Below are 24617 nucleotides of genomic sequence, written 5' to 3' on the forward strand. Positions count from 1 at the left end.
AAAAAGATGAAGGCACCTCATCCATATTTATATACTCAATGGTCAGTGCCAAGAGGTTGACTGACGGGAAATCAATATGTAGTTCGTACACTTTTTAATCTCACAGTGACTCAGCATCATGTGTGAATGCTATGAATTTCTTTTAAGGGGAAAAAAATAGTTCTACACAGTACCACAGTACAGAACCATTTTATTTTTTCCAAAATTATGTCTGCACAAGACTGAACATGAACATATTCAACTTGAACATACTGAACAATAGGTTGACCTCATTCTCGGCCACAAGAGTCCAACCTTCGACCGCTGTGACAAGGACTACAGCCTCTGTTTATGCAGCTGGGCTTAAACCGCCAGGTCAATTTGCGCCATAGTAGATACTACTTTCTAATTTTTCCAGACTATTAAAGATAAAAAGCAATCAACAAACAAATAAGAAACAGATTAGTAGTCAATGGTAAGAGTCAAATATGGTTGGTTAGTTTTAATTAATCCATTGTAAAATACCTGAAGCAGGTATCTTGGTCACCTTCCCACTTCCCTACATACGTCCTGGGCCTACTCTTATGTTTGGCTTCAGGTACCTGTTTAAACCACCAAAACGTTGCGTCTCAGTAACAGCATGCTCATCACAAAGAATCAAGGGCAGCAGAGCCATGCCTGAGAAGTAAAGGAGATGTTTGACGAGATATTGGCTCGGCTATCTTTATCTCGAACCATAAACAGACACAACCACGTGCAGAAGCTCACAGGCAGTTTGTGCTCAAATTGTTTTGGGCACCTGTCATCCTCTATTATAATTAGCAAGTGGATGTCTAAATAATTGCCATCAGGCTGCGGCTGCTGTATCAGTGTTGGTAGCCAGAGCCTCCTGTCCTTCGCCTTTAGTTGTAGTATTATTTAAAGGGCCGGCACGCCTTTCACAAAGCAGTGCCCCTCAGCAAAGTCTTAAGCTGTGTATTCAGTCAGCGACAGCATCTGCAGTGCTGAAAATAATTAACTGACACAGGAGGGTTTGGTGTTGGCTTCAACATTTGTTTTGTCCACACTTGTCCATGCCACAAATGTACACACACATGTACTTTATGTGCGCACTTACAGGCGGCGTTTGATCATAATTGTGACACTGCCAAAAGAGAGGGAGGTAGCGTGCTCGTCCCAATGGGGATTGAGGATGGTTGTAAAAGTAAATGAGGCAGATGGGTTTGCTTTAAAAGTAGAGTGCAAAAAAATGGAAGAGCTGTTTTGAGGAATAAAAGGAGAATAGAAAAACTTGAAGGGCTTGTTTCATGTTGTGAGACTGCAGTGGAAAAGCAGAAAGAACAATAAACAAAATCACAAATAACACAAACCTTCCCTTTTTTTTAGGAATAAATAACTTGATTTTTGCACGAGGAATCAAGGTATCCTCCATCAAAGAGGACGCTAATGGAAGCTTGCAGCTGTTCAAAGGGTTGGCAGTGTGTTGCAGGTGCATCATCGCCGTCCTTCCATTGTGTCTCTGCGTGTGTGTGTGTGTGTGTGTGTGTGTGTGTGTGTGTGTGTGTGTGTGTGTGTGTTCGTGTGTGTGTGTGTGTGTGTGTGTGTGTGTGTGTCCAAACCAGGCTTGTTGCTATAAAGAGCGACGCTGCGGGGCCGGTGAGAGCTATCCTGGAGTGTATCGCCAGCCGTAGCGTGACGACTTGACTCACACTTGTCGTTCTCCCCCCTCTTTCCTCCTGATTAGACTGATGCAGTGGAGATGTCACATGCACACATTACCACGCACACACATGTATATGTATATATATGTATACATGTATAGCCTAGTTGCAAGAGCCGTTGCCTGTGGGAATACCATCGGTCCACCAACCACCACCCTCAGGGGGCGGTGGAGCAGGTCGGGGTCAGTGCCGCTCACTAGCGCCCTCTCTCGCTATTCGCAAGTCGTTCACAGTCAGCACAGTCCAACAACTGCTGACATACCGCCCTTCCCCCTCACTCTCAGCCGTCCTACCTCTGTCACACTCCCAGGCTTCCCTTTGTTGTCATCTCACTTCACAGTCGTATGTGTGTCAGCATGTGTGCGTGTTCGTCTCTCCCCCTCGCCTTCTAATTCTCTAATTTGTCTGACATGTCCTGAAAAGCCCCCCCCCCCTTTAGTTGAGACATTAGCATAGCAGCGCTCAGGGTGCAGGAGTGTCCATAGGAATCACTTTTTGCACACAGACAGACAGGCAGGCATAGACGGCACTCTTCTGTTGGCTCTGTTTCCCAGAAATCTCGCGCTTAGCAACAAATGTCACTTCTGCTAACCACCTATTATGATCCAGGCGTAAATTCTCCCAGCCCTCTGGTTAGATGTGTTGTAAACAGATGCTGGCAAAAGAAAACACCAGCGTTAAGCCAGCTGTCCTCTGAATCTTTACGCAGGCATTGTTGTGTAAGTGGAGTTGCAGCTCAGCCTGTTCTGAGAGGTCTATTTTCCCCACTGCCTGCTCAGCAAGCGCTCTCCGTGGTGCTGACTTAGACGGGGCAAACTGGTGCTGTCCATGGTGCTATCATCACCTCTCCAATTTCAGCCAGTCCTTGCTGAGCTACAGCTGACTGTGTTTCCGTTTGTCTGCCCTGCCTTTTCTTGCCTCCTCATCGTTTTTTTCTGAAACGTCGTCTGCAGTGCTAACACTGCTGGTTTAGGGCCTCGATGCAGTTTGTGCTGCCCGGTAACCACTTTACTGCAAGCGGGGCCTGTGTCTGCTGCAGATTATAAGCCGCTAACTGCCACTCTGGATCTACTTTGTGAATCCTCAGGAGTTACATTTTTTTTATGCCTGGCTCATATTGCGGCAGTGAAATGTGTGTCAGAAAGAAAAGCTGTCAATGCTCCTGCTTGTAGGCTGTTTTTTTTTTTTACTGCAGGTGCATGCAGCGGCATCTTCCTGAGGTGCAGCGAGGAATTTTCCTTGTTTTGCATTTTAAGTGATTCACTGTGCACTGTGGCAGCTGAATTGACAGTGGCAGTCATGTGCCCTCAAGTTGAACACCTTTTGCACTGTCTGCTGCCTGTTCTGAGCTGGTCAAAAGCCCAGAACAGCCTGAACTTGTTTTTTTCTCCTTCTTTTACCTTAATCATTTAACTTGTCTTTTTCTGCCACATTTAATTCCTTTTCACTTCCTTATCTATAGTCAACCACTTGGGTAAGCCTTTTTTAATTCTGACATTAATGCAGAAAAGGAAAAAGTTAAAGCTGGGGTTGGTAGTCAGATTTAGATACACTTTTTGTTATAGTGGTTAAAATGATCTTTATGTCCCGATGGCAATTAATACATAATGTGTTCTTAAAAAAAGAGTTAAACAAAGCCTCTATCTACAGCCGGAGTAAACCTGAGAAAACCCCAACCAATCCCTGCCTTTGGGAGCCAAATTATGAAACCAATCAAATCCTGTCCTGCCGTTCTGCCCGCCTCCTGCTCATGTTTGTTTGTGTTTTTAACTTTCACTGTGATAATGTTTTGGTGTTTTCTTACCACTGAGTGAGACATGAGTTGACGTAGTGCAAAACACAAACATTGTGCTTAGGACTGGTTTTGAATCAGTCACCATCATATGGTCGCGAATCAGCGGCACTTGTGCATGTGAGCGGGGGCGTCGTTTGAAGGAGCTCCGAGGGGAGGGGGGGAGGGGTGAGACGGAGTCCTGGGGAAATGCTGCATTCAAATTCATGCCAGTTTTCCGTGACTACTAACCCTAGCTTTAAAGCTCCAGTAAGGAGTTTTTAGCTAGGTATGAAACACCCTAAAACCAATATCTATGTGTCTGAATGACCTACAAAAACCAACGAGGCCTTCACTAACAAGACTGATCATTACCATGCTGTTATTACACAAGATTACTTAATCCAAAAGCAAAAGCAAGAAGTCATAGAAAACTTGATTTATGAGCTGATTAAGGGAAATGGTTCATCTTTTTTTATTTTAAGTTGTGTTTTTGGGCATTGTTGCCTTTATTAGATGACAGCTGGAGAGGGACATGAAATGTGGCGAGTGGAGAGCGGGGGAAGACATGCAGCAAATAGTAGAGGCCTGGAGTCGGACCTGCGACCGCTGCAATGGGGCGCACTCTTAAGGCTGATTTATACTTCTGCGTCGAATCAACGGCGTAGCCTACGCCGTAGGTCCGCGTAGCTCCCGTACCTACGCAGAGGCCTACGCACGTAGCTGACGTGCACCTCCTCCAAAATGTAACTACGCGTAGAGCCGATGCGGACTGCAAGCTCTGTGATTGGTCCGCTCGACGGCTTGGTCTTTCCCGCATTCACAGCACTTCCGGGATCCCGGACATCGGCCACACATCGGCCGTGTATTTCATCTCCTCTCTATTCTTCATGTAATCATGTCTGTATGATAAACAGCAACATGTATCAGCTGTAGATTAACTTAACACGCTCTGAATCTCTGTGGAAAAGTAAACAGAGATCGTAGCAGGACCGGAAGCAGGTGACCGGCTATCAGAGAGACCGCACTGCCCTCAAGCGTTTCGGAGGAGAATTGCTGCGCGACACGGACACATCGACGCAGAAGTATGTGGGCTCATGTCCGCGTCAGCCCCTGCTGCGTAGGGGCGACGCAGAAGTATAAATCAGCCTTTAGATGGCTAGGTCAACGGCACCCCGGGATACGGTTAATCTGATAAATGCAGGAGCCTTCACAGTTGAGGTTGCTTTGGTGGAGAAATGTTTCGTCCCTCTAAATAACATAACAAATAGCCCCATATGTTTAATGTCCTGGGATAACTGGGATGAACATTGACTAATTTGTTGGCTAAGGGGGGCTGTATTCAATTACACCATCTCTTATTGCCTTATAATACAGTTCGGGTTCTGGCCTTCAAAAGTCTACCCTGGCCCCCAAATTAAGAAGCTTAGTGGACTATAGAGACAGTTCTTAAAATGTAAACATCTTTCCCAGCATCAAGCAAATCCCCATTTCATCTGAAAGCACTCTTCTTAAACATTCATTGCATCGCTCTCTGTCAGTTCTTTTAAGTTTAACTCCAACTTAACAAGCATCTTGTCTTAGAAATGCTGGCATGACAGCTCTCCACATGAATCGCACTCCTACTCCTCCGTCTCCCACATACAAACGCTTCAGCGCGTCCCAGAGTTCACATTGGGGCGACCAGGGAGCCGTTCCAAGACAATGCATCTCAGCACTCGACAAATGAATTGGCGTGCGAGGCAGCGAGGCTCAAGTGTGTAAGAGAGCACGAGGGGGCTGCTGCTGCTCTGGCAGGTTACAAACCTTGGCGAGGGGCTGATGTTAATTAAAGGCTCTGTTCAGCACTTTCCAAATTAGATGTGAAATGTTAAGCAGGACGGGGAAAAGGAGGGGGGGAGTTTGCCGTTAACTTGGCGCACGGCGTGACCTCTGACCCTGCATCCTTGAGACATAATTTTGCTCACCTTGAGCACTGGATGGACAGAAGGAGCAGAGTGAGAGTCAAGAAAGGAGCTTTATGGGAGGGCTTCTCTTTGCCGTAGAATGAGCAGCTACACTCCCTTTTCTTTCCATTAAGCTGTCGAGAGGCTGAAAAGATTCGCCTCTCGCCCTCGATCCTGTGTTTTGATAGCCACAGGAGGAATGTATTGGATTGCAACCATTGGAGGGATACACCAAATTAGCCCATTTTCACTTATCAAACGTTGGGAGTCTGATTTGAGCGGCTGCCAGCTTTCTGTCTCTTATGTTGTCTGAAATAGATTTTTCCTTTCCCGGCTCCTGAAGCTAACAGCGCTTGGCACTGTACCAAGATGATCCCAGATAAAGATATTTTATGAGATGGTGCAGACGAGTGCTCTCCAGCGTGCAGCCCCAGTTATGTCGAGAGCTCTTTTTTGTCTGCTCCTACTTGTCCATCACACATTTACTCTGTTTCCTGCATCTGCTTGCATTCATGTCACATGACTACTTGAGTAAGCATTCACACATCAGACGTGGATTTTGTAACTCCCTTTGAAGCGGTACAAATCGAGGTTTCTGATCCTAACATGCACACTTAGGTGAGGAAAAAAATGATGAACTTGCCAAAGCTCACGTCAGAAAGCATGTGTGTGGAATGAATAACCTGTCATTAGCAGATCCTGACTGTTCCTGAAGCTGCACGACCACCTATGGAGCGCTCTCCCCTCAGCAGACGGTGATCATCACTTACAGAACCATCAAAAGGGAGCATGTTGATTTGTACATGAGAGTCGCATCCTTCCTGCTATTACAGTATGTTGCGAGATGACAGAGTTACCCCGGAAGGGGACCAAGTCATGAGCAGAGGAGACACAGAAGTAGGTCAGCTCCTAGGCATTTGTTACATCATACATATTCATAAACAGCACCCAGTTGTTGCAGAGTGAACTCACTCCACACAGACTGTTTATTCTGCTCATCGGGCCTCCTTCTCTCTTTAAATGTTAAACACTGATTACGCATCGTGATGATTACATGAGCAATTTACTCTGACTGCTGCACTTACACGCATTTTACCACCATTACGGAAATAGTATACTGTTGTAGCCACTTATTAACACCTCTTCATCTCAACATGTCATGAATTTAATCTGGTTTAAAACATCAGAAGTCCTACTCTTAGTCTAACTATAGAAAAGTTAGGTAAGTTAGAATTTTGTGTTGAATAAAACTGAAATTATCTTACATCTGACCATTAGATATGAAGCTACAGGCTAGCGTAGCTTATTACCCATGATTCTGATTGGTCAGAACCCCAAAACAATATTGTTAAATTCAAAGTGACCCCAGAGACATATTGATCACACATGTCATATCAAATCAATTCATAGAAAGGAGTCTGGTACGTTTCATCTTTGCCTGTTGACATTGTGGCAAAAGTCTAAGTTTCCGGCTGGTCTTCAGAGGGGGTGAGTGATGATGAGACAAGACAATACAAACCCCCTTCACTTCATGCCAGGGCCTTGCTCACCCTGACAGGGTTCTAATTTGCATTACCACCTGTTCTCTATACATTATCCCTTACTAAGCATAAGGCTGAATGTTCTCTAAGAGAGTCATAGGGAGTTGTTTGGTGGCAGGTAAATTCTTGGCCAGGAGGAATACTCCGCAGCTTCTTTTTGGTGATGACAAGACGAGGAAAGTCACTTCTCCCTACAAAGAAATTGTCCTGTGCATGACATCCCTAAAAACTGCAAAGGGTATTATTTATACTAACAGGATATGGCAAATGAGACAAGATTTTAAGCTTCAGGTGCTAAGGTTTCAGTAGATGGATTTTTGATTTTTTCACACAGAACCAAGTGTGTCCTTGTTTGCCTTTTGGCTAATCTAAGTTAAGTTGAACAGTAGCTATTTGTATCCTCATATTTAACAGACAAAAACAGATGAGTATAAATAAAAAAAAGTGTGATTCTCAAAAACTAAAACATTTTTGTTTCTCAAAGATAAAAAAAAAAACCTGTTTCCAATTTTTTTTTAACTCTTCTTTTTTTTAACTCAAAAACAGAATTCAGTCAATGATATGTTGGGAGATGGAACTACATTATCATAAGTTTGAAAGGAATCCAACATACCATGTCTAAATTCTTTGTTTAAGGGCCTGTGTCCACTGATGGTCATTTTTTGCACTGGTATTGCAGATAACCTCAATTTTACAGCTCTTCTTTACAGCAGTCATCATTGCTCGGTTACAAAAGTTGTCTCACAGAACTTACCTGGTGTAAATATAGTAAATATATGTAAATATTGATGGGGGAATAAGTTCTATTGACAAGCCAGAAGCTGAACTATTTTCCACTGAGACCACTGTAAGAGTTCAGCAATAAAAAACAGTCAACACTGAGTGCATTCTTGCGCTCATGACCCTCAGCAATGAAAATACTAAATTTTTGTGGATTAGAATAGAAAAAAAATGCGCTGCCAGCAAAAAAATACCCTGTTAGTGGACACAGGCCCTAACTCTCAACCACAGTTCCAGAACACCAAATAAATTCCACTTACAGTGGTTAGAGTGTTAAACTGTTTAAAGAAAAACAGAAATAGAAACATCTGTGAAGCAAGAACAGCATTCTCTTTAGGCATTTCTTGATGAGTCACTTGATGTTAATGGGATATTTTTTTGCCAATTTACCAACCAATTGTTTTAGCACTAATGCCAGTCCTTGTAAGTGTTCACTGTATAAACACTGGGGCCTGTGTGACTGACCTTGTTGAAACCATCACATCAATACTTAACATACACGCATGCATGTGTACCAGATTGGCTGTATTCATTTTCCTAACATGTAAGTCATTACTTTGTAAGATCTGACTGTATTCTATAAACCAAGTTAATTTTTTAAAGTGCTTACTCTCAGTGTTTTTTAATCAAATGGAAAAAAAAAATGCAGCCGCTCAGTGAATTGGTCCATTCTTACTTTCCGTACGTCCGAGTCGTGGTGCTGCACTCGTCCTTCAGCCTCAGTGGATAAAAGGAGAGTTGCGGGAGAGTGTGGGAGAATGAATACAAACTGAGTCAGTCGCAGGGCTATGAATTGTACTGATAGTTCAAAACATGATGCTATTTCTGCCAGCTACTGTTATTCACTCAACCCTAATATAATCAGACACTCCAACACAACGATTATGCGGGGGGCAAGATCGACCTCTCCTCAACTCACAGCAGCCTCTGCTACAGTTTCACAATCATTTGTGAGATTTGGACGGATGAGGAGAGAATCCTAAGGAAATGGAAGTGTACCGCAGTTTTTTTCATTTACATTTTTGTTTAATTTTATGCTATTACAGATTAAAATGCTTACTTTGTTGAATCATTTCAATTAACATTGCGTCTCTATAAAAGACAGTGTAATTTCCACCTCTGGGCGTTTCTGTTTGATGCTAGCAGGTGGCTATTATTTCTCTCACCATCCCTGTTGACAGTATCTGAAAGGCCTCTTGTTCATTGTTACAACCCACTGTAAACATTTCATTACAGGAATCCTCAACCTATATTTTAGCCCTCCCCACTCTGCAGTCAGAACAGGTTCATCAAAAGAGGAGAGAAACGGAGGAAATAGCGGTGGAGAGAGGTAGGTGAGGGTGACAGGAAGACTCTGAGGAGCTCATGCTGAAAATACTGAAGCAGTGTAGAAAGTCAAAATGAAACAAAAGGAAAGTGGATGAGAGATGGCGGTGAATAACAAGAGGTTACAAAGGAAACTATTCCGAATAGGAGCCATTGTGGAAGCTCAAGCACATTGACTGTCTTTATTTTATAAAGCTGGCTTTAAGAGACAACAAAGCAAACACCTACATGCCTTGTAGTCAACATAATCTAGCTGAAGGTGTCAGTTGCTTGTTGCGAGTATGAGGTTCAAGGGTGGCCTCGTAGAATTGCGCTTCTTCGGTTAAGCATCGCCGCAGCGACTCCCTGCTTCTTCTTTTTTTCTTGGAGCCGCAGAGAAACTGCCTTGCTTATCGATCCGCTCGAATGTAAACAGAGCATCTCCGGTCTGCAGTTTTAGGTGTGTATGCACAGGAGATTTCTGACAGAAGATTGCACATACACAGAATATCCTTCCTCCACTATTTTTGTCCCCCGCCTCTGTGGTTCACAAATATCTTCTTGATAGCATCTAGTGCTAAAAGAGAAGTAAAGTCCGCCTCATGAAGTAGAAAAAGTCAACCATTTGTCAATTTAGCTTCTATTTGTCCTCCATTTTTGCATACGAAATGTACATTTTTTTTCCTTATTGCAGAGCAATTTCTTCCTAAGCACATCAGTAAATAATTGTTAGAAACTAGAACCATTATGTTGATTAGCTTTATGTAGCATGAGTACATAAAAACAAGCTGGAGCAGCTAATTTATCCTTGCTGTTATTGTGATGCCATGACATCCAACGACCGTATGACCGCTAATCTAATTCTCGCAGCCATTAGAGCATAAGCTTGAGGTTGATTTGGTGCACTGTACCTCAGGTTATGTCGGCCTGACTGGTGCAGAGACCACTGGAGAGGCTTCACTCGCCCTGTGTTTCCTGCTCTCGCTACGTCTGTACGCCTGGCTGCTCTCTCAGTCTGTCTCCCTATACGGCTGGGCTGCTGCAAGGGGTCAAATGTCACCCACTTGGGATTCTGCGTCTCCTTTTGTCATTGCTGATGCCTGAAGATTGGTGTGTGCGTGTATGTGTGTCTGCGAGAGAGAGAGAGAGAGAGAGAGAGAGAGAGAGAGAGAGAGAGAGAGAGAGAGAGACAGACAGAGACAGAGACAGAGAGAAATAGGGCAAGAGAGAGAAACTGAGAGTATCAGAGAGAGGGCTGGAGAGAGCTGTGGTTTTCTGGAGGAGTTTGAGGGGATCTGGGGTGGGTTAGGGACAAATCTGCCCCTCTTGGTGCTTTAAAAATAGCCATTACAGCGTGGGGAAATCACAGCTTGCCTCTCGGTCACACCACATCTGTACAAGGTTTGGCAAGAAATATTTGCCGGGGGAATTGTGCGGGGGGTATCTTTATGGGCAACCAGCTGAGACCACATGCAAGGAACATGCTAATTGGTATTCAGGCCAGGGCTGTGACAGCTTCCCACTCGGTCCTTACAGCATACACAATTCTTTTCTGTTGCCACGGTGCCAGGCACAAGTGAGAGTTTCTACGACAACAGAGATGAACCTGTCCATGACCAGAAACCCCAGTAAATCCCAGAATCTGTCAGTACGGCATAATTAAACCAGGCTTTTTTCCTTTTTTTTTGCATTTTCGGCTCATATTTCCAGACTCTTCAGGTTGTCAGGTCCTTTGTTCTACTTTAACCATACAGGGAAAGACACTATTGACAACATGTTACACCTATGTAACAGACTAATAACAGACTCCTATGGCTTCCACTTTCGTGTTAGCCTCCTTTGATAAGTTATTCATGACATATAAGCAGTCCTTTAAGAGGAAAGAATAAGTTATGGTACTCCCCTTCTTCCTCTTTGCCATTTTGGAGTCTTTCCAACATTACTGTCATTTAGTTTTACTCAAATTTAATCAGGTACTATCAGTGAAAGGATGTGGGCGTCACGTAGGGCACTATTGGTAATGTATTTTAGCGGTTGTTTGAGGAACTGTGATATGGAGGGGACAGGAAAAGGTACTGGCAGCCAGTGAGAGGTTACGGTATGGTGAAGAGGTCCTGGTACACCAAAGGGTTATATTTCGAAGTGGCAGTACTGCAAACTAGAGAATGTCGGCCCACTAACAGCATATAAATCTCAGTCAGATTGTGTTGTAGAGACTAACATCAACAATACTAATATTTGTCTCAGTATATCACTATGGTCGAATTTTGTAACTCTCTTGGATCAGCGTCTTGGCAAAGCAATAAAACCAATGGCCACCATGAGTTTGTATATGACGATCTGTATATTTCACGTCTATGATCAGAACTCCAACAACCCATACAAACAATGAACCACGAACACATCAAATAGATGCACTCCAACAGACTCACAGTACTTAAACGCAATGACATAGTCAAAACTTATTTGCTTCCTTCACAGCTGACCCCAATCACCTGGAGCCTTGGCTTTAATCTCACCATGAGCCAGAGCTCCAACCGGTGATCAGTGTCAGAAATATACACAGTACCATTTTACATTGTGTCTCATACTTAAACATTACAAATGCACAGAGCAAGCTGTAAAAATGTGATGTAACATTTTATCCACAGGGGGCACCAAACTAACTAGTGTTAGCTAATGTCACTTGGGTGTAATGTCAATGCAGCCTAGAAAAAAGTAGCAAAAGTCTACATTGTTTTAACTTGAAATATAGTCTGATACCTCTCCAAAATATCACTATCAGGTCTGCTGAGTCAGTGAGCTCTTTTAAATCCATTCTTAAAACATACTTTTATCGCAAAGCCTTCCCAGATTTCATCTGAATTGTATTTGACTTTATTTTATCTTAACCGTCTTAAGAAATATATATTTAAATAATTGTATTCCTTTAGAGTTCTTTTAGGGGAATTTAATATCTTTTAAAACATGTTTTATTTCTTTATCTTGACTTATGTGTTTTTATGATCTGCCTGTTTTATTTTACTGCCCATGTAAAGCACTTTGTAACTTGGTTTTTGAAAAGTGCTCTACAAATAAAACTATTATTATTATTATTACTATTATTATGTATTGCTTTTCTGTAGCTGAACAATAAGGGATGCAAATTATGGCGTTCTTTCAAATTTCCCAGGATTCCATGGTCTGGTTCATACCTTGAGGAAGACAGTCCATCTAGCCTTTTACTTAAAAGATTACAGACTTATTTCTGCAAGCAGCATCACTGCGCAACGAACCAATTAAACTTTAAGTTATTGTCTACATAGTTTAATGCCGCCATCAGTGTGAACTTTTTAATCCTTGCAGATTCATCATCTCCTAAAACAGTAAAACCCTCAAAACTGCTAATATTGCGTTCCTAACCTCCTTAACTTTTCTATCTGCTTTGGTAGAAAACATCAAGGTGACATCTCCAAACTTGAAGAGCCTGGAAATAGCAAGTGTTTCACCTTGTTGCTGTGAGCAGGCTTAAAGCGGCACTATACTGTTTTTATATAAACAACTGATCAAAGGACCGTGGTGTAACATGAAAGGAGTTGCTCGAAGTCACAAACCGAAAGAACATTATCACTCCACTGAGTGTTTTAACATCTTTCATCTCATTGCTTTGGTTTTGTGGCCTTAAATACTCTGCTCTTTTCAACCCTGTTTGGAGCATCAGCAGGAGGCTGTTTTCAGATAAAAGCTCTGATGTACTGACTGTACACCAGGCCGACACTAAGTGACGGGTAGAGTTAGCGACTGGCTATGGAGACAGTGGAGCACTTAACAGCTAAAGAGCTCCACATTTCCCCAGGGGGTGGTTGGAAACCAAAATAGAGCTAAAACGAGAGTAAATATTCATCAAGTGGCCAAAAAAATTATCTCTATATGAATACTAATGAAGCCAAGATGAAAAATATGTTGTATCTACAGCTGGTCTTCTGCGTCCAAGATTTAGAGAGATTAGATTTAGAATAGATTTTCAAAGTGTTGTCAAATAAAGGTGAAAATGTTAATCAAAACATTTTTTGATAGTTTGAAAATCATCCTCCTGGTATAGGGTTTCTGCTGCTAATCAGTTTGAGGTCTCCAGTGTTGTAATTTTTGTGTCATGATGTGCCAAATATTTTTAGTAGGGGACAAATAGGGACTGCAGGCAGGCAGGCCAGTTTAGCACCCAGACTCTTCTACTAAGGAGCCATGCTGTTGTAATGCATGCCCAAGGTAGTTTTGCTGTATTATGAAGGGTCTTACTTGAAAACAGCATTATCTTGATGGCAGTGTATGTTGCTCCAAAACCTGTATATATCGTGTTTAGATAGCCTATTGTTTCATTATTACATGCAGTAATTTCAACTACAGAGTCATGTCTGTTTTTAATGCAGTACCTCCTGAGGGCCTGCAGATCACGTCCACCCAGTATTGGTTTTGGGCCTCTTTTCATGATATTATGTTACAAGTTGATGAAATCACTAAATGCTTTGTAATTTTACTATCAGGAACATTATTCTGAAATGGTTGAACTATTTCCCCACACTGTTTCTCACAGAGTGTTGAATGTCTTCCCATCTTTACTTTTGAGAGAGTCAGCCTTTCTGGAGTGCCCTTTTTATACCCAGTCTTGTAACTAACCTGTTTTCTGTCCCAACTGTTTTGAAACTTCATGCCGGCTTCAAATAAGAATATTTTTAATAACACAATCAAATTTTTCAGTTTCAACATTTGATATGTTGTCTTTGTACTATTTTAAATTAAATATTGGCTTTAAATCATTTGCAAACCATCAACTTGTTTTTTTTATCAATACTTTACATAGTGTCCCAACACTTATGGAGTTGGAGTTTTATTTTATTAACTTGCTAAATGCTGCAAAGTGCTCTTCTCATGGTGGATTAACATGAGATGAGACTGAGTCTTACCCATAGACTGTATAAATAACGGACGTATTATCGGTGACGTCACCAATCTGTTCCTGAGCGCTGTTTTGAAGCCAATTGACGGCGGCAGCCATATTGAAAATGCAGAACTCAACCAGGCACAGTGTGACGTAAAGAGGCGGAGTTTGAGCCTCCTAGCCAACAGCTATGTGTTCATGCCAGTCATGCCAGTCGTGTCCTTATTTGGGTAAAAATTTGTAATCTTAATATCCTCTGAACCGTTGCGTTAGAGTGTGTGCCGATAGAGGAATTAGCTACAAAGAGCCAAGCCTTTTTTTTTTAACCAGGCTGTAAACATGTTTATTAATGCTGCAAAGATCGTCTTCTTTGAATTGGTGTGTATGTGGTTTCTGGTGTTTCTGCAGCCAGCCTCAAGCAGATTCTTAATGAACTGCAGTTTATAACACTTCCGCATGGGCTTCATATTTTGAGACCGGAGGCTGCCACTTGTTCTTACCCTGTCTTGATGTTGGGCCTTTTTTAATAATTTAACATAGAGTATGGTCTGCACCTGCTCTGTTTGTAAAAGCATCATAGGAACGTTTGTTGTGGTTTGGCGCTATATGAATTAAGATTGATTAATTGATATATACAGCTTTCTTCTCTGTCCCCAAGTGGCCTTTTAGTTATTGCTGCCTTAGATTTATAACAAATGTATAATACTTTGTCAAATAATATAAATTCAAAAATAAAAAAGCTGTTTATTAACAACAGATTCATCCAACAAAACACACAGTCAGGTTATTCATATGGATGTACAGTTCTGTTCAGCTTTTTAAACCTGCCACAGCCACTTAAAAGACTCTGAAGACCTTGCTCCCCTGACAGTGTGACATAGTGTCATATAAGTGACGTGCAAGTGTGATAAAGAGAGACAAACATATCATCACTGTGGTCACCTCTGCTGCTCTCACACTCCCTCTGTCTGCTTTTACCTCTTACTCTCAGTTAGCACTGTCGTTGGTGTTAACAGTCTAATAAGCTTGCAGGCTTTCTGAAGTTACCGCACCTGGAAATCACATTATATTCCCCTGTTTATGTGCAGCCTTGCTTTCCTCCAGTTCCTAGATGTAACAGCCTACATTAAAAGCCCACTGTTTGGCAACACTCGGCTGTTGAGGCACAACAACTCTGCATTGTTAATTTGTCTGACCTTTTGTTTTGTCTAGCTGCAGAGTGGGAGGCGACCAATCTGAGGAAGGTAGAAGAAGCCTACGAGACAGTGAACGCAGAAATAAGGTAAGGGAAGGATAACAAAGGAAAAAAGAGAAGAGGTAGCTTCTATTGTCACGTCTTTGTGGGTGAATCCTTTTTCTTTACATCATGTGGACGATGCATTTGCTTCTCACATTGCTATAGCATTGCAGGCTGGGTGGTATATAACCAGGCCTTAAAATAGACTCCATCCTTCTGTGCTCGGAAGCTGCACAGTAATGAATTTGCTCTGTGTGATACCTAGGGCTAATTTTAATGAAGAAAAACAAATGCTATTGGTTGCCTACTGTGCTCTGGCGGGTAGGCCAATTCTGACTTACTTTGAGCCGAAGAGTGTCTGCCTCAGTATGAATTAAACTAACTTCTATGTGGGTTTTTTTAAAAGACAGACATGGCATAAATTAGCCGGGCAAAAAACACTTTGATCATGTCTGTGGTAATGGAAAAAAGGACCCCCTGTGACATCAAATTGGTCATTATCTTATTTTCTCATCTTGAAAATCTGTCAACCTTGAAAAACTTTTCTCTAACTTTAACAATAGTCATTAGTCATTAGATTGATTTTGTGTCATTCAGGAAATGAAACCTGAGCAGAATTGGATGAAAATTCCTATAGCATACTCCTGCTCTGTCTCAGATGTTTCCACAGAGCTCGAAGCCAGCTGATAAGTAGCTGCTGTGGCCCTTAGGCCTGTCAACTGTTCATTACAGCAGGGAGAGAGGAGAGCCGGCCACAGAGATGGCAGTTACCGAAAGGTCAAGATTTATCCCCTGAAACGAAACCCTGCGTGACAGGAAGAGAGGAAAAAGGAGATGACATGACTTAAATCCCTCTTTTTCTTCATCGTCCACCTTGTTCAAGCCGCTCCTGGTCAAATTACTCACTGTCATTTATGTGCATAAGAGTATCTCCTTATTTTCTCCAGGCTTTATCCTTTAATAGCACGATGACATACGTGTCCTATGTCCTCCTACCTTCTAAAATGAGCTTAAAATTAAAGATTGATCCACTGTAGTGTCTATCTTTTATTCCTCATTGGAGCTGTAAAGGGTAATTTCCACCAAAATTGCCTCTGTGCATGAAAGTCCTGACCCCTGCCCTGCAGAAATTCACATGCACACACAGTTACGTAACCTGCATTGCTTTCCTGATCCCCCCTACCTCATCAACCTCAAGCGAAAAAAATCACCCTCCCCTAAACATTTGTTAACCCCATTAGCAAGTCCTGGCTTATGAATATGGAAATAAGGGCCCGGGCACCGTTAAAGATAGGGCTCAGTTCACTTATTTGCGATAAGTGAAGAAAAGCAGCCCTCACCAGCTCCAATAATTGGAGACACTGCATAGAAATGGGCTTTAAAGGGCCACCTCATCAACACGCTGTGGAAGAAGTCAGTTACTTTAAGCATCGAGGAAAATAAAGCTCCACTGTCAGCACAGTTAGGAGTCATTTAGAAGTTATTAAAGCAGCTTGTATGGGGACTCAAAGTAATTGACCTACATCCAGAACTTTGAAACACCCTCTTTTCTCTTGTGTGAAATGAAGCTTTTTCTGCAGTGTTGTGCTCAAAACATTACACTGCTTCCACTCAGATATATACAAAAAAATGCAACCTTTACATGAGGATATATGCTCAAAACTATTCTACTCATGTGATTACAGGAGCTGTGTACTGTCAAAAACCTCCAATACAAATTATGCCATGATGCCGTTGTTATGATTCAGTGGGAGGTACCATAAAATCTGGAATATAAATCAGTTTTTTGGGGGTCCTGAACTGTCTTCCTGTGTTCATCACAGTCCACAACATGCAGTTTCTGTTTAGCTGTTTAACTCTTTCTCATACCATCTGGTTTCACCATGTGGGGTTTGTTAATTACAAGTACCATAACTGAGCCCTGTCTGAGGTAACTTTGATAGTTTTGAGGTAGGACCACCTCCCCATGACCAATCACAAAAAACGCTATGCCTCCAACTGCTGCTGGTCACTTGCACTTGAAGTTGAGAACCAAAGGAGTGTGCTTAAACTAGCACTCCTCAAGGTTTATGAACTTAATAGTATATCACTGTTTTCATTAATGCATGATTATGACCTAATGAGGAGAAAAGCTGTTGAAGTGGTGGAACCACCAGCCTGCTCTGCTTTGCTTTGAACCCAAAGCAAAGAAGCCACTTGCCTCTTGGAGTGCCATATCCTGGGTTAATTACTGATATAAAATAGAATACCTTTCTGCATTTTTTACCAGTATATAGTACGAAACCCAGTTTTTAAGTAGGAAAAATGTGTCAAAAGTGTGCCTTATACACCAGATTTTACGGTAAATCTGATAAATCTTTTTGTAATAAAGCACCATCACATGCAAAAAGCCAACGAAAGCATGCCCAAACACCAAGATCTGTAAAAACAAAAAATAATACAATTAAACTCTTAATTTTGAATCTGAAACAAAACTGTGTACAATGTTTTTCAAAACCTCTGTGTAAGCACAAAAATAACTTGCAATTTTTTTAAGCTCCTGTTAGGACCTTTTTTTTGGGTACCCTATGTGAACAAGGTGGAACATCCTACCTCTTTGCTGACCCTGAGCTTGTCCTGGTAATTTTAAACCAAACATCTCATCAGTATTTATTTTAACAGTCAAATATATCACTAATCCAGGATCTTTGCTTTGAAATATGTTAAAAACAGGCTGTGCATATGTAATCGCCTTGTTGGACACCTACCCTGCACAGCAGTTTCAGGCTTTCAAATTAACTGTAGTGTAATGATGTGTCCCATTCCTGGTTATCTTCTTTGCATCTGTAGCTCATAAAGAGGCGTCAGTGCTATTTTTAAGTCTGTTTCATAGCCATTTAGAAACCACTCACAGGAGCTTTAAGTGTGAGTTGTTTGAAATCTTATCATGCGTCACGTATCAGAAACAATTCAATTTCACTGTGAAGAAAACTGCTGATCTGATACACTTACTTTTGTTTCCTCAGTGACCTCCAGAAGATGCTGGCTATTGACTACGGACCTGACTGGGAGTTTCTGTTTTTGAACAGCCAGTGTTACAAGCTGAAAGTGTATGAGTAAGTACTTTGACAGTTTTCATGGTGTTTTTGGTGGATATGCGTTGAATTCTTAAGCACAGTCATGGGAAATTCATGATCATGTAAAAATAAGTTTCATCACAATAACTTCCCTGACAGCAAGAATACATTTTCATAGTTTTGACAGGCTCCTCATGAATTGTTAAAGCTCGTAATAGCTATGTCTACTCTCAGTAATGGAAATCCTGGAAAGCAATTACTTGTGTCATGTCTGCACTGCAGGAAGCCATAAAAACCGCAGGATTGAAAAGTACATTTTCCAAGAACCATCACATGGGTTATAAGTTAGCTAAAGGTTGGAACCCATCGAATTTGGATGAACCCATGTTAAACAAACGCTATGTGTAGTAAACATGAACAATCTCAGTGAAGACCCACCATTTAAAGTTGATAATTTGTGAGCTCTAAGTCACCCTGGAGAAAGCCAAGCAGCTAAATCAACTAAATTTAATCAACAGAATGAGCTTCTTTTACTCTCTGCCGCCGCATCCCTATGGCCCCTGCTGGGGTAGAATCTGTTCTCTTCAGGATTGCTTGCCAGCTGGAGCTTTAGAAGCCTGTGGGTGGTTGCAGTTTTGAAAGAAAATTATCTGAGATCTGCACTGAGATCTGCACTGCAAATACATTTTTCAGACATCCTTGGAATCAGTGGTTTTTCCCATGCCCTCATACAGCATTGAAATTTGTTTGCTTCGTTTGCCATTTAGGAGACACAACTTGAAAGGAAAGGTTGAAATTAAAGCACACAAGCTGGGAAAATCTATATCAATTTTATTCATGGAGGCAGTATGAGATGACAATATTGCATGCTGCTTTGCAAGATGCTTTAATGTTATGGTGTAGCAAAGCAGAGCTCCCTAGTAAGATATTGATCGTCCTATTCCTTTAGAAGCATTAAATCTTTCAAGAACTGACTCAAAGGTTGTGAGGAGACAAATAGTGTTTGGTCAACCAAATGTATGCTGTACAACCACACCATTAATGCACATAAACAGGGCTTTTGGTCAGTCCAAACAAAACCAACAACACAGTTTGACTCCTGTTTGATATATGAACAAATTGTTAAATTGTCAAAATGTCTTGTTTCTTCGGACTTCAATAATCTAATTCACCAATTAACACCAAACAAGAGTCAATGGCAGATTAAGCTGTTTGGCATTGGCAGAGAAGATTTGACAAATTTTTAATGGGCGCAACCCACCGATACTCAGCTCTGCTGCTCATCCCACAAATGTGTGTTCCTCACAAATGTGGCACCATTAAAAGGGAAATAAACAGGCGTCCAACAGTATAAGGTGTATTACCAAGAAGCAGTGTTACAACAAATAAATAATCCAGCAAACACAAATGTCCCTACTTTTTGTGCTAGGTTTAGATTGATCAAAAGTTATGTTATTATTTCCAATACGGGGGCCACCAAATCTCGTACAGTGCATCATTAAAGGAGCATAGCGTTAGGTCAGGCAGGCCACAAATTCAAGCTTGGCCCACAGTACATCGGCTTCCCTTAATGCCAGCCACTATCAGCTGACAGCTCAGCTGATTACAATAGCGGCGTTATATTTAAACTGCTTTAGCCTGCCTTCCCTTGTTGCTTCCCCTGCAAACTGCTTTGGAGCTCGCCCCCACTCCAGAACCTCCTTTTATGCTGTGTCTGATTTTACCAGTGTCATTTGTATTATTACTGACGCCCGCTCTGTTCTGTACCCCTGGGGGTTGTTGCTGCTGCTGCTGCTCTCCCTGCCTTGGCTTTGCATGTATTCACATGAAAGAGAGGGGAGGAGAGTGTGCTCTCCCCACCTCAGGCTTTGGCATTCCACGTAGGCACTAGGAAGGGCAGGGAGCTCCCAGAACAGTCATACCGCCAAATTTAACTTATTACATGCAAATGATTAATTATTTTGATGAGAGTGGTTATGACAGAATAATGTATTCTAACAAGCCCCTTTCCCTAACAAAGAGTTGCCAATCAGCATAGGAAGTTCATGCTAGCAGAGCTTTGATATCTCCACATGAATGACATTGGGGCCTATTTCTTTTTACTACTTGACTTATTTTGTCTTTGAATAGGGTCAAATGAAAGTAAGTGTAAAGTTGGATAAAAACAAGAGCTTTTTCTTGCCTTCCTTTGATATCATGTCAACTATCTTCATCATCAACACATGAAACATGGGAATTTTTTCCTTAACTTGCAACGTAAGATTCAGTCCTTTAGTATAATATGAAACCATTAAGCTTGTATTTCAGTCCATTATAAAGCCCTTGTTTAAAATGAGTTAGCTGCTAGCTTAAAAAACGTTAGCTCAAGCTTGTTGAGCTAAAGTTAGCTTAGTTAGCTGCCATGCTAGGCTAACACCAGAACAACATCAGACCAACAAATACAGCTCTAAATATTTATTTGATGGGTAATGATAGTGAAAAACATTTTGACAAACAGTAACTGTAAATGTTATCTAATTGATTCAAGCTGTATCAAAACGCCATCATCTCTGACAGAAACAGTGTTTTCTGTTTCCCTCTTTTAGTGATAGACACCCCATGCTATTTTCCATCCCTCAAATCACTGAAGAGCACAATATCCACCAACGTCAACTCAGTTGAAGGTCCTTTGACCTACCAGCACCCTCTCAGCAATGCACCAGTCCCCCCCCCCCCCTTTTATCCTTGCTGTTTGCCTTGAACCGTGATCCTGAGGAGACGTGACATTGACAGACACATAAACCAACGGCTCTCTATAGCTCTCCCTCCCACCCTAGAGTGGAGCTGCAGTTCTTCTCCAATAATGGAGCTGAATCACACACTTCTCTCCTTCTCCTGCTTCTTGATCAGCGGTTGAAACCGTCTTACATCTGCCCTCCCTTGTGTGTAGATCTTTCACTTTTGATTAAAGTGCTCCCCCTCTTTTTTTTTTTTTTTACTTGAGTGGAAGCCAATATTGGAAAAAAACGCCTGGAGCCTTAAAAGTTTTCAGAGCTGAAACCCTGTGTGTCTGTTATATCACTTAAAGTTGTGTAATACTTGAATTAATGAAATTTAGCTGGTGTTTGTGGCAGGAAAAGGCTTCATTTGACGACAGTGACACATACGGAAGGATATAGAATTTTTTATTGCTTTTAGCAGGTTAAAAAACAAAAGTAGATTCAGTTTACATTTGTTTACTTAAGGGCAAAGTTGTTATATTTAAAGTGTTTCATTTTGATCCTTAGGGGCGTCTGCTTACATTTCTCTTTTGTCTTTGTGAAGGAGGATCTTAAGTTTTTTTTAGCCTCGCCTCACAATAGTGTGAATCACTTCTGCAAACTGGGGCTTGCATCCTTTTTTCTTTTCATCCAGGGAAAAAAACATGTAATTACTTTGATTTCAAAGGGGGAAAAGCAGCCTTTTGTTGTTGAACACTTTCAAGTGGAAAGATTAACAGTGAGATTAGAAGCTAAATGCCGTATTGTGGCGCTTTCCACATTGCTCTCTCATCACTTTTTCTTAAGACAAGAAACAGCTTACACAGGGAGCTTGTTCTCCATGCATTATCATTTAATGGCATTATTCTCTATTCGTCCACACACCTAGAGTTACCTGTTTTCACATTGTTAAAGAATCAGTCATTGGAAAAACATGTATAACCCCTGAAATGGTCTTCAGGTGTTGGTGGGCCCTTACCCCGAGTGGGGAATTTAAAAACTCCAGCTTCTGCCAGTGAATCTGAAATAAGCTTAGCAATTCAGTCAACACAGCCTGGCACAGCATGAAGGAAGACACCCCATAATGAGTTCTCATAGGCGGAGTCCCTACCTACAGCAGAGTCTAATATTCCTCCCGTGGATTTGTTGACACTCCTCAAAGCAACTTAAATCGAAGGGCCGTGATTTATGCAAGACTGTCAGGTCAGATTGACTCAGCCTCCGCTCTCGTGTCATTAGAAAGTACAGCTCCTCTGTGAGTCATGCCCGCCACTGTGGTTCAGCTTTGACAGGGAGGAGACGCTTCCAACTGTCTGCAGAGCGTCACATGGCCTTAGCGGTGCATGGGGCTCTTCTAGGGAAGAAAGAGACTCCATCAGGATAGCCTGGAGGGAGCTGTTTCAAATTGGATATAAACCATACCAAGGCGGGTGCTGTGGAGGCCTAGATGTGTCTGCTAACTGTCAGGAGGATAACAGAAGTGAAGAGCCATATATGTGTTAGATTTCGTGAAGGGCTTTGTCATGAATACCTTCTAATGTGAATAGAGTTTGACGTATCACTGGGACCTAAAGACAGTACGTTGTTCGCTCTCGGCTTGTGCGTGGCAAACGCTTGTCAGACACTCATTCATTTGAAAATACCCAGGGGAAGAATGTTTTTACATGATCCTGTGAAGATCAAGAGTTTCAGACTTCATTCTTTTGTCAGCCAGAGGCCAAGAATTAAGCCTTACGCATTGTCATACTGCACGACATTCTTCAATGATAATTTGGGTGAGTAACCTTAAGAAGTAAAAAAAACAAAACAGGGGTAACAACCTGTTGGTCCTCGCCAAATGGCATACCAGCTGTGGGAGACTCTTTTAGACATTATCCAATTTAAATCAGTCCAAAAGAAAACAACTTTAATGGCTAGAGCCTTCATTTTCAGCAGCCAAAAAGTAAGAAGTCCATCTACGGGATCATGGTTTGCACATTTGCTGATGACGTTCTATTATTTTACTGTAGGGGAGAACGGGGTTGGTTGTCACACTTTTTACTGTTTTGATGATTGCTCATCATCAAAACATCTTTCAATAGTCATTCCTACATTAAATTGAAGCTTATGGTGTTGGCTCGAAATATGTATCCCTCTCATTTTCCAACTCATTGTAACAGAGGCAATTAACTATCAAAGACACTCTGACACATTGTGACAACCAACCCCATCACTATGGGGTTGGTTGTCACAATGGTATTTCAATGAGAAAAATCTTTTAAAAAAGGCAAGAAGGCAGAACTAAATTTGAAAGTTTAATTGCACTTACAAGTGATAGGCCGACTTAATGCATTTTAACATAAAATGAGCAAGGAACATGAACAGGAAACACATCTTAAGGCCAGCCTATATAACAACATAAAGAACAACACAAATAGGCCTAACAATAAAGGCCGACTCAACTAGGCTACATGCAGTCACTGTCTGAGTTACAGTGATGGCAAATGTAGGGTCTGCGCACTTCAACTCATTTCACCATGCATGATTTTACCAACATAGTACAAAGAGAATATGACGAACAACCCAAACCGGAATTTTTTGCTAGCATCAAGGCTAACAACCATCTAACAACTAGTTAGCTAGCTAATAAAAATCTAAACAATAGCTTTCCCCTCACACTTTGTAAGGGTAATACTTGTTTTGTTATAAACCCATCGTTTAAAAGCCTAGAAGAAAAATACTGAGGAGCTAAATATTTACAATTTGACATGAAAAACACAAAAAGTCCTCTCACCTCAAGTTCAGCTGTCTTACTCCAGAGAAGACTATGTCAGTGAGCTCTGATCCCCAATTTGAGAGACAGTGCCCTCTGGTGGCGAGATATAACAAGTGTGACAACCAACCCGTGTGACAACCAACCCGTGTGACAACCAACCCCGTTCTCCCCTACTCATGGGAAAAATGCAACAGAAGGGGATGCAATCTACTGTAGCTGCCAAGCTTGTTGTGAGCATCATTCTGTTTCAGTTTATTAAAAAAAGCACAAATTGGTTTACCATCATGTTTACGTGGATTATCTTTCGTAATACTAATACAACACTTCCTCCAGCATTATTAAGATTTAGGTAGAATTTTCAGTTGCTTGCAAGGTGCCTCTGGACAAGATTTTGCAACAAGCAAAACTACTGGAGCTGTACATCTAATGCAAACCCACACAAACAAAACAAAATCTTTCAACACGGTGGTAAAAAGACACAGGGCTGGGTAAACTACAATATGAATGTTGTTAAAATAAGTGTTTGTGCTGCAGTGGCTGTTTATGCAGATCCGTGCCTCAGAGCGAGAGCACTTAGTCACACCCACTAGCTCTCAAATGATGATAGATGTCGCACAGACACTGTTGTTGAATTAAAGCATGAAATTTAGCATTACTCTAAATGAGCTGCTCATGCAATTAATTAACTTCAAAAGGTCACAATTGGGATTTTGTCAGCAACAGAGGAGGCAGAATGATTGGTTTCTCCCTAAATATTGTCAAGGAAATGTAACATTGTTAAAAAAGATAAGGCTGGCTGATATTTTTTTAGTTATCATTGTCAACCAATCCCACGATACATTCAAAACAAACAGTGTTTTAATTTATCCGTCA

The 24617-nt window shown here is 41.5% G+C and overlaps 1 protein-coding gene across 3 annotated transcripts in view; it reads left to right on the plus strand.

Moving 5' to 3' along the window:
• The window catches only part of LOC117807546 (glucosidase 2 subunit beta-like), a 182967-nt gene that overhangs the window by 109958 nt on the left and 48392 nt on the right, over positions 1–24617 (plus strand). For all 3 annotated transcript variants that reach the window (XM_034676867.1, XM_034676868.1, XM_034676869.1), the window contains 2 exons: positions 15171–15240; positions 18201–18290. In XM_034676867.1, coding sequence (XP_034532758.1) covers positions 15171–15240; positions 18201–18290 — 160 coding nt within the window. The remainder of the gene's footprint in view (positions 1–15170; positions 15241–18200; positions 18291–24617) is intronic.

The sequence above is a fragment of the Notolabrus celidotus genome, chromosome 23 (assembly GCF_009762535.1).
Source record: "Notolabrus celidotus isolate fNotCel1 chromosome 23, fNotCel1.pri, whole genome shotgun sequence".
Classification (NCBI taxonomy): Eukaryota; Metazoa; Chordata; class Actinopteri; order Labriformes; family Labridae; genus Notolabrus; species Notolabrus celidotus.